Raw genomic sequence first — 10,961 nt, 5'->3', positions numbered from 1 at the left:
ATCTCATCTTGAAATGCAAGTTATAACATTATCTATGAAGTTCACATTAAACCTTCTTAGCGTTTTTTCAAGGTACTTGACCATTTTTAATTCGAAACTCTTGAAGTCTTTTGTAAAATGTTGTTACATGACTCTCTTATGTGCAAGTGCAATTCTAGAATTCTTACAACATAACTTTGCTCTAAGCTTACCATATGTTTGGACTGATTCCCTTAAAATTCCTTGATATGACCACTAACAAGAATAATTTAATCTTTTGTGGAGGAGATTTTTTAGCATAAGCTAAATGAATAATATGAAAGAATAGTTAGCTTTCTTGATGAGTTATACTTAATGTTCCAACCATTTTGGTATGCGAAGGTTTCAATGTAAGCAATGAAGACCACTTGTGAAGAATCCAAATGCTGAAGAAACGAAATTACAAACTTGGATCACCACAAAAAGCTTCCCAACACACAAGTTGCCTAATCCTTTAGGTGCAATTTGATATGCTGATTCGATTACAATCTGGCCCTGGCTTAGTTAGTTTTATGTTTTTTGTGGGCAGTTTGCATATATCAGGTATAGAAGCTCAGTCAAGTGGATGATGATCGTTGTAACCATCAGGACTGCTTAGTAAGCTTGTGGTTGCATCCTCTGTAACCTGAAGTAAATGGGGAGTAACAGACCACCGACATGTATCGAGTATAGCTGCAACTGCCTGTATGTAGATACATAACCAAAAAGCTTTCTTTGCAATGTGCATTGTTAATGATGTGTACATTTTTAGCATGCTTAAGACAACGGTATATTGTAAGGCCATGTTTTTGGGAACAAACTGTCGGTGCGTTGCATGATATTTAACCATCAAACAAATTACTAGAAGCTTCAGCAACTACACCATCATGTTTGGATGTTTTTAAGTAATAATTTTAATAGAGGAACTTTCTGAATCTATAAGCACTAATTTTTCAAAGAAAATTGGTGGGCAATTGTAAAGTGTCTTAGATGTGTATTTAAAGGCAATGTTTTTCACATTGTACTTTAGCATATCATGGCTTGTCAATTCTATTTAACCCCCAACACATGCATATTCCAGAACCATACCTTCATTGACGGGCGGCTTGCCGAATCAAAAGATGCACAATCAAGGGCCAATCTAACCATATCGTAGAAAACTTCTCGAGGATATCTATCTTCAAGCCGTAAATCAACAACGTGTTCGATACCGCCACTTTCAAGTCTCAGCTTCGTCTGCAGAAGAATTATCAAAAATAATCAAACAAGATCATGGTCATAAAAATGCAGTTTTAAAGAAGTTACCGATTCAACAAGATTATGGTCATCGAATCGTGTATTGTCTATGGCCTTCTGTCCTGTTATAAGTTCCAATAACACCATTCCAAAACTATACACATCACTTGCTGTTGTGAGTTGCTCCCTTAATATGTACTGAGGATCTATATACCTACAATTAACATAGCATGTCATCGGTTACAAGAGGAGAAAAACAAGCTAATGACTCCATACACAGAAAAATGCCCCAATTTTTCTAAAGACACGTGTATCTTTAATTAAGTTCACCAAAAAAACACTCATTTAAGCCAAGGTATAAAAGAATCAATACCCAACTGTTCCTGCAGGTCTAGTAGAAAATTGGGTCTCACATTCGGCAACAGCTTTAGAGATTCCAAAGTCCGCAAGCTTTGCAATCAGATTATCATCCAAGAGGATATTACTTGGTTTCACATCCCTGTGGATTACTGGTGGATTCTAGATGACCAGAAACACTTCATCTTCTTAGTTGTAAACTTTTACGCCATAAACACACATATATGCAAATACAAATGCCTATGCATTGCAGGTAGTTTCAGACTTACAGCAAATGAATGTAGATACTCCAATCCTTGTGCAACACCAATAGCAATGTCAAGTCTCCTCAACCAATCCAACTCAATTGTGCTAGCACTTTCTGGAATAAGGGAAGAAAAAAAGAGCGTGTGAATATTCTGAGAGTATAATTTTTATTTTATTTTTTCCTTGTAAAATCCAAAATGAGCATGAGATAGGGACACACTAAATAGTAGAGTATGAAGGTTCCCATTCGACATGTATTCGTAAACAAGAATCTGCACATGAAAATGAGAAGCTGGATTCAGTACATGCAAAAAAACGCAGTGAATAGCTGAGATGTGAGTCAAAGTAGAAATTAAATGAGCTGATAAAGTAAAATGATTCAAATGTGTGGATATTTTTATGTATAAAGAAGGAAAGGTACCTGGATTCCTTCTTCCTCACAAAATCCTAAAAGATGAACGAGGTGTTTGTGATGAAGTCTACTCAGAAGCATGACTTCGTTACGGAATCCTGAACTGCTTTGTATGGCAGAAGGATGTGCGCGTTTGATAGCTACCCTCCTCCCATCCAACAATCCAACAAAGACCTTACCAAAGCCACCTGAACCAATCTCATAACTGCTGTCAAAATCATTGGTTGCTCTTGATAGATCATGCAATGAAAAATGTTGTACTCCTTCAGGCCCTTCCCAAAAGTCTGGCAATAGATATGTTGAAAAATATCTCAACTTAGATATATATAGTCAATTTATGATTCCACAAATGTTCAAGTTACAAATTTCACTAAGGTGTCATTTCATGTATCAGAGAAATTGGATAAAGTGACCAGCTTCTAAATCTTCAGTACCTGGCCCACTATAGATAGAAGACAAAAATAGTGGACTTAATTATGAGAATGAACAGTATCATTTTCTATCTTTATGCCATGGGTTCCATCGTTTCTTCCAAACAAATCTTCATTTCAGAAACCCTAAATCACTTGCTTTCAAAACTTCACCAAAAGTTTGCAAATCAAACTTTAGCTTTATAATATTTTTTGAATATCCATGTTTTCCCCAGTTCCTGCACTGGAAACACCTCCGGACATAAGTCTTGGCATCTTTTTGTTCTTCTTTGGTTACTTAAAAGCAAAGAGTATGCTTTGTCAGAGTCTGCAGTTAGATTTCATTTTGCCAGCATTTAATCTGTGCTGCAGCAATATAGCCGTTGTCCAAATCTCCTTGAACTTACTACTTCGAGGTTTTTGTAACTATCTTTTAAGTGATGGTGGATGTCACATAAGGTCTCTTTTCAGTAATATAGAAATGTTTAAAGTGTTTAATCAACTGTTGATTATAACAACTTCCATGACATATTTCTGACTTAAAATAGCATAAGGTATAACCTCTACAGTTTCACATCAGTTACCTAATATTATGTTGCCAGCTTCCGTGGTTGATATGATGAGTAGAGGTAATTGTCTGCAGGCCACTATGTTGTTTCTTATTCAAGCATACACATCTAACCTGACATACATATGTAAAGCTATGTGCATACTGCATGCATTAATAGCACATACGTTATAAAGTGTAGGTAAAAAGCCTTCATAATTTACTGATCTTTATGCCTTTACAGACACATAATGCCATATTATTTCTTAGGGAAACACAAGATTATGCCCCTAGTTCACCAGCCATTTACCAAGTTTAATCTGCTGTATGAATTTGTTGGTGTCTTCGGTTCAAGGGAACAGAAAGCCCAAGCTATACAGCTATTTACCAGGATAGCCCTACACTCTCTTTAAAATATCATAATACCCTTCTGGTCATCAGGAAAGGAATACTGGGAATTTTTTTAACTCTAGTGTTTTTCCTTCTACCTATTGCCCTATTCTTACACATCATGCAATTGCAAATACAAATTTATACTTTTTTCCTTCACCTGTAGACTGTAGAGTTAACAAACCTTCACATGATACTCACTGACCTTTATGTGGTGGTGTATATGATCGACGGCACTTCCACCAAACTATGGCTATCACGGTCAAGAATGCACCCACACCAATAACAGAGCCTATTATTATTATCTTTTGGTTACCATGTGAATTTGTTCCACCTTCAGTATAAACAAAAGAAAATTCAAACAGTGAGAGAATATAGCTCATCAATACAGCATCCAATTTACCAAAGAGAATAGCAGACCTGTTGCTGTAACATTCCAACTACATTCACAAGTAGTGGGGTTTATGATCACTTGTAAAGATGGACAAGCAGGGCAACTTCCTACAAAGCAGCATCATAATGATATTTTATATAGGACGCATTAAGAGTGTGTGATTGTATTTAGAAAACCTTTTTAGAATCCTGAAACTCAACGAAGATTATGTACCAGTATTTTGTAGACTGAGAAAGCTATTGCAGTCATAATAAGGTGTTTGGGAGCACCTAATCTTCTCGTCTGCAATTGAACCAATGAAGCAGTTTCCTGTATCGCTAAAGCTATAACAAAAAGGGAAGGAGTTCTAAAAATCAAGGCTTGATTTTCAACATTATTTTGCTAAATATATGAGAGACACATTATAAGGCCTTACATCGGTACAGATGGAAATGTTGGATCTAGACCAGAAAAGAAATTGCATGCCACAGAACTGTTGGAAAATATATTTCAAAATAGAATAAGAAATCCTTTATTTAGGTTAAACACAATACAATATGACATTTCACTTACAAGTTCACTAGTTGTCCACTTGTTGTATTAGATAAGTTTCCATAAAAATAGTTATGGGCTATGCTTCTGCCTCAAACATGAAGTTCCAATATTCAAATGTCATTATTTCACAGAAATTCTAAAAGTAAAAGTAAGATGGGATCCTATCAAATGGTACTGATCATATAGTAACTCTTACATGTTATAGAGATTGGGAAGGTCATATAGCCAGATAGGGAAATTTTTTGTCAAGTAATTATTATTTACTAACCTGTAGTAGCATTACCATACACCAATTATAAAGATTAGACCCAATATGAGAATGAATGGTCCATATTAGACTATGTAAGAATGAGTAATCTCATAAAGTGATAAGATTTTTTACAAAGTTGTAAGGTTTTTTAGGTTTTTCCATTTCTCAGGTATTATGCCTGTAAGTTGATTCCTGTATAATGATCTGCAGACAAGAAAACCTGTAAGCACATTTGCATGAAGAGATCGAATGGTTTCATGTTTTAGTTCTAAATTGGACTGCAAATATAAATAATATCATGAATAGTGCATTGTTGATGGATCAACATCATTTTTAAGGCATACTTGTCTCTCAAGACCTCTAAATGAAAGACGAAAAATAAAGCCTAAAACCTGAGCCTTAATGTTATATCAGCTAGGAAAACAGAAATTGAATTACTAGTACCTATCATTATCTCCCAATTAATAGTCAAAGTAGTAATCAAACTTGCATCGAAAAAACAAAAAAGAGTAAAGTAATGATCAAATTTGCTATCAAAAAAGACTCTAAAATAAGCAACCTGCATAAGACTCACATATTCTCCAAGCTTTTCAGATTTCCAAGCTCCTCAGGAAGGCCTCCATATAGGTTACAGTCATGAAGGTTTCTGTCCCAAGCCAAGAAAAGGTTCAAATTCAGAAGTTTCAACATCAATGACTATGTAGGAATGAACTACGGTGCATAAGTATAAAGCCTTCAAGCCTTACAAATATCTTAAGCTGGAAAGGTTACCAAACTGAGGCGGTATAGTTGATTGTAGATCATTATTCCACAAACTTCTGCTTCAATAGAAGTCATCAATGACACTACGTACAAAAGCTTAAGCATAGGACTGTTTGTAATGGTACTTCAAAGTTTAGAAGTTCTTACAATACTTGCAAATTGACCAGTTTACCAAGTTCTGGAGGTATCGGTCCAATAAGGCTATTGTTACCAAGATAACTGAAAAATTAACAAAGCATATAATACATATTAACGTCATTTATACATGTATAGCAGGATCTTGAGGAATAAATGTCCCCTGGTGCAAAAATAGATCTTCCTTTCTTTGTTTTGCTTTTTTTTATCCTCAATACTCAGCAATATAAATTTTAGACAAATAAAATGGACTACATAATATCTTTAATTTCAAAATAGGCATTCAATAAGCAGAGACATCAAACCATTGAAAACTGCAGGTTGAACACACAAACGATCCTGTCAACTGGTGATTTCTTTTTTATCTTGTGGAGATAAGTGGTCTTGACTGAGGTTTTGTTGGACAGTAGATTAACAAGATTGGCTTTGGTTGATGCATGTAATTACCTTAATGAAATCGCATAAGTTATTGATGAACCATTTCAGGCTTTACATCTCAAAGAATATGATATGAAATGCATAGCTGAGCTGTCTTTTTCATACAGTACAGATCTTGAGCTCTATGGACAAAATATGATTTTCTTGCCATCATGTTTTCTAAGGTGAACAATGACATAGATCACGTGACACTTACAGTTTTTCTAGCATAGTGAGTTGACTAAGCTCTTTTGGAAGGGCACCTGATATTGCATTGTTATCCAGTTGCCTGCAGCAAAAACAGTGAATTCGTAAGTGTTAACATATAAAAGCTAGAATCTAAAGGTACATAAGGGGCTAAAGATTTTAGACTTTACAAGGTGGTGAGATTGGTTAGATTGAAAATCTCTACAGGAAAGCTGTCGACAAAAAACTTATTAAAGCTTATATTTCTGCAAAACATGAGAACGATGCAATGAATTAGATCAGACAGTGAAAAAACTTCACATAATTTCAATTCATCAAATTGTATTGTATTGCAGTGCATTAGGTGGTGTAATTATTTCCCTTTGTGGCTTTTGGTGCACATTGCACCTTCAAGCAGCATATATATCATAGATCAGACACACTGACTTACATTAAGCTTGTGAGAATGGTCTCGATAGTAATAGGTTTGTTTCTCTAAAAACAGAAAAGTATTTTATGCAAATTTCTATATATAGTCTTACTCTTCTTTACTCTCTTTTTTTCAGAGGTCAAATACAAAAACTCATGTTTTGAAAAGAAGTCAGAATAACAGTTCATACAGGAAGAGAGGTGGTTTTTGTGTACATACAAAACTTGGAGGTTTGAGAGACTTCTAATCACAGAAAGATTCCCAGATAAGTGGTTGAGTGACTTGGTTGAATTCCTCATATTGCTCAAGTCTAACGTCGTGAGATGCTGGAGATTCCCAATCTCACTCGGTATTGGCCCAACAATGCCCGCATTCGACAAATTCCTGTTTTAACATGCAAAACATTCAAGATGTCATCATTATGATCAATTCCATTGGGTGCTATATTATCACATGCACATGATCCTTCCAAGGTTCCAAAAAAGGTTGATGATTCCACAATAACAATCATGTTGATTATTGGGATCAGTATAATGTCTTGAGAGTCAAGTAAAGAGATGAGAATATACAAGAAGTCTTTGCACATTTGGTCATAAAGTTGAGTGTATACTTGTCACCTGGTGTTGTTCCATATCCAACATATTTGTCATGATCATCTTTTCTCTCTCCTTCATTTTCAGAATTTTGCACAAAGATGGGGCAATTTCATGTTGTTTTGAGTGGAGATTAATCATGAAAATTTGCAAATTATCTATCACGTTGTTTGTGTTGTGATAATGGAGTTTCGTAACTAATCATAAGTGTCTATTAGCATATATTTGGTTGTGAACATGACATATTGTAGCTATAGATGGAATATACATCTCAACATTGTGTCATAATCGATATATTTGTGGCCATAGATCAAGTGATTCTAATGTTTTGCTAGTAATTTCATTGAGATGTGTTTCAGAATTGATCATGATAGATTTCGAAACTATAGATGGTGCATCTCTCGTAAGTTTGTGGGTGATGATGAGATTTTTGTAATAATAGTGTTGTGCCATATGACACAATTACCGAGAGAGAGAGAGAGAGAGAGAGAGAATACAGATATGTTACTCTGTTATCGGCATCACATTTAATCCCCGCCCAACCATTGCAAGGATCAGTATTCTCTTGCCAGGATGAGTAGTTAAGTCCCCACGCCTTCTTAGCTGCAAGCAATGAATCTCCTGCGAAGAAAAGAACAGAGGTAGTCGAAGATTTCTTTTTCGTAACAAAAAAAGAATTGAAAAACAGAGAAATCAAATTCAGCAAACAAAAACATCAAGATCCAAAAAGGCAACACATAAGAGACGGGCATTAACAAGAGAGGAGGAACTGCCAAATCCATACCATCAGAGAGAGTACTGCAACAGAGGGGGTATATGGAAGCTAATAAGAACGAGAGGAGGAAGAGAAGAGCAGCCATGGCTGAACCAAAGTTCGAAGTTTTGTGTGTAGTGTTCTACTAAAGATAGAGAGAGAGAGAGATTCTATTAGCTTCTTCTGAGATCATATCTGAGCTATTAGACCAAAAATATTACATTTCACGCTTGATAAATCTAAAAGTGAGTAGTTTGAGTTCAATAATTTTTCCAATGAATCTCGCAAGCCAAAGAAATTTGTGCAAAGGATTGGGTTTGGTCAAAGATGTATCATGTGTGGAAAGCATAGTCGAATATGATCAAAGGCAGAACATTGTATCAAAGTGTGATACTTAGACTCTCGAACTTATTTAGAGCAAAGTATGCACCGCAATGCATGTGAGTTGAGTCGCATGGAAGCAATGGTTTAGATGGGTGGGAGAGAGAGAGAGAGAGAGAGAGTCCTGCCAAAATGTCAACAATTTGATGTTTATTGATGACAGGGAGAAGATTGTGGTTGGGCTCATTGCCTTTCGGAGATGCCTTAAAAAACGAAAGAAGAAGCAAAGATAGAGCTTCAACACTTGAGGTGGACAATCAATTTTGTTTTCTTGTCGAGTACCAACAAAAATGGTTTGGAACGTAATCGTCGGATCGGGTGAATGGTTTTGAAGGCAATCATTTGATTTGGGGGGCATTTGCAATAACATGGATTTTATAATGGAGTGATGGCTTGTCTCGCATCGAAGATAACGTAAGTTAAGTCGTATAGAAGCAATAAATAGTGCAGATGGTGTGTGGTGATTTCGGAGTTTGGTGCAATATATGTATAATGTAACATAATGTGTGCATGTTTGTTTATGTGAGTGATAGAGATTAGTAATTCAATTAAGAGATAGAGGAGAAAGCGATCTTCCGTGAGGTCATGACTACATCATGTGTTTATTCTTTCCTTATGTTTTCGTTGTTATGTTCTTATTTTCGCATTTGGGTTCCAAAACAGGTCATTGAATATGTTCTTGAATCTCTCATGCCACATAACTATATATATTTATATCCTTGAGCTTTATTGCGGTGTTATCTCGAGCTTGTCATTGGACGGTGGACCATTATATTATTTATTTCCTCTATCACAAAGGGAAGCTATAAATATATACTTCTTTTACATATCAAAGACAGAGAAACATATGTTTTTGAATGCCATCCTAGAGAGTATGTTTGACCGTTCTCTTTTGAATGCTTTTTATGGAAAGGTCGTGCAAACATAATCAAACAAAGAGAAAATTATCTACCTACCATAATTAATTAATTAATTAATTAATTATCTACCTTTCAATGGAAGGTTCAAAGTATATTGGACTCAATCTCAATCAAATCAACTATGCCACGTCTCAAAGATATATTATTTCTTTACCTCTCTCTATGACACTCTCTTTTTATTACTATTATTATTGTAATTAGCTTACCCTATTGGTAAGTTGCTACACTACAAGTCATTATGTCTTGTGTTCAAAACCCAATTTTACTCACCTCTCTATTATATACTCTATTATATTCTCTCTCTCTCTCTCTCTCTCTCTCTCTCTCTCTCGTACACATCAATACATGTTAGAGCCCATACTGTTATCTGTCATTCGAACCATTGCTTCCATGCGACTTATCACATGCATTGCGATGTGAGGCAAGGCATTGGGGCACAAGTGATGAGAGCGGTCGGCTATACACACTTTTCCCTAAACAAGTTCGCGAGACCAAGTATCATATTCGACCATGCTCTACCTTTGATCATCAATATATAATATATACCAATTATCATTCATCTTGTTTATTTATTGTATCATGCACATTCAAAAATATTGTACATGAATAGTCCTTTGCATCAATACATTTAATCACGCTAAAGCAAATTGATCAATATATCCACCCATATACCTTGTAAGCTTTGGATAAGATAGAATATTTGAAAGATTTATGCAATTTATGAACATGATACATCTCAACAAGCACATGGCCTAAAGCGTGGAAGCCATGTGGTGCTTTACTATTTAAACTAAGCCCATTATTCTAAATCTTGTTTATCTAATATTTCTCCATCACCAATACATTGTTAAATGTTTTGTGGTTAAGAGTTTACATCGTGCTTGTCGAAGGGTAATTATCAAATTGCATGCCAAGAAGACTAGGTTTAAGTTGTTCATATTAAACGTAGGGATGATTTAGAGCTAGATTTTGCTTTCCAAATCCAAGGCCTTGCATAAATATTGTATGTGTAGGGTCTTACAAGATTTTTTTTTCCCCAAAAAATATGCTAACCATTAGTTAGGAAGAAAGTAGGGTCTTACAAATTGTGAAATGTATTTGTAGACATAATATGTATTTCCAGCAAAATCAACAATCAATCAAAATAAAAAATCCATTGCTAGGTACTTAAGTCATTAGTTGAGCATGACATCTCATAATGACACAGTGACATGGGACTAATGTTGATGAGAATTGTGTTTTGTTTATGATTAGGTATTGATTGAAGTGAAAGGTTTAAAATATCCTATACCAGAAAATAAATATTCCAATATTGTAGGCATTTTATTTTATTTCATGATGATTGTCACAGTGGCTTGAGATTTAGATTTTCGTCGACCCAATCCATTTTTTAGTGTGGGTGATGGCATGTCCGCCACAGTATAAGATGAAATAAAGTGGTTGCCTCACAAAATATTTGAGTTGAAACTCATAGTAGAGTGGGTGTCCTAACAACTCATATGATGTTGCAATTTTTAAGTTTCAAAAACTAAAGGAAATAAGACATTACATGATACAACAGAATGTGAAACATTGATCCTATAGCCTTGTTTTTTTGCTATTCATATTGT

General features: G+C 35.1%; 2 protein-coding genes across 5 annotated transcripts in view; both read right to left on the bottom strand.

Moving 5' to 3' along the window:
* Nucleotides 1-291: 291 nt before the first annotated feature.
* On the bottom strand, nt 292-8,296 carry LOC147859548 (uncharacterized). Of its 4 annotated transcripts, none has more exons than XM_087325576.1 (22): nt 8,081-8,291; nt 7,794-7,917; nt 6,923-7,087; nt 6,465-6,539; nt 6,305-6,376; nt 5,683-5,754; nt 5,520-5,591; nt 5,348-5,419; nt 4,906-4,977; nt 4,720-4,791; nt 4,542-4,607; nt 4,405-4,461; nt 4,203-4,312; nt 4,016-4,096; nt 3,801-3,929; nt 2,258-2,532; nt 2,057-2,108; nt 1,860-1,951; nt 1,607-1,752; nt 1,303-1,447; nt 1,087-1,233; nt 292-700 (listed from the first exon to the last, which is right to left on the bottom strand). In XM_087325576.1, the coding sequence occupies exons 1-22, from the start codon at nt 8,154-8,156 to the stop codon at nt 572-574; spliced, it is 2,301 nt and encodes a 766-aa protein (XP_087181702.1). In that variant the 5' UTR covers nt 8,157-8,291; the 3' UTR covers nt 292-571. The 4 variants fall into 4 exon arrangements, 3 of the variants coding, with proteins under 3 accessions (XP_087181702.1, XP_087181703.1, XP_087181705.1); XM_087325577.1 differs by having other exon boundaries at nt 7,805-7,917; nt 8,081-8,242; XR_015530336.1 differs by lacking the exon at nt 292-700 and having other exon boundaries at nt 1,094-1,233; nt 1,612-1,752; nt 8,081-8,295.
* A 1,000-nt stretch (nt 8,297-9,296) lies between these two features.
* LOC147859536 (uncharacterized) overlaps nt 9,297-10,961 on the bottom strand; it is a 102,275-nt gene continuing 100,610 nt past the window's right edge. The window contains exon 7 of the mRNA XM_087325588.1: nt 9,297-9,313. The gene's annotated coding sequence lies outside the window, so the exon portion shown is untranslated. The remainder of the gene's footprint in view (nt 9,314-10,961) is intronic.

The sequence above is a fragment of the Azolla caroliniana genome, unplaced genomic scaffold (genome assembly GCF_043228905.1).
Source record: "Azolla caroliniana isolate FFs.n. ecotype wild unplaced genomic scaffold, voAzoCaro1.0.p SCAF_10, whole genome shotgun sequence".
NCBI classification, from domain to species: Eukaryota; Viridiplantae; Streptophyta; class Polypodiopsida; order Salviniales; family Salviniaceae; genus Azolla; species Azolla caroliniana.
This window is presented reverse-complemented; position numbering and strand designations above follow the sequence as displayed.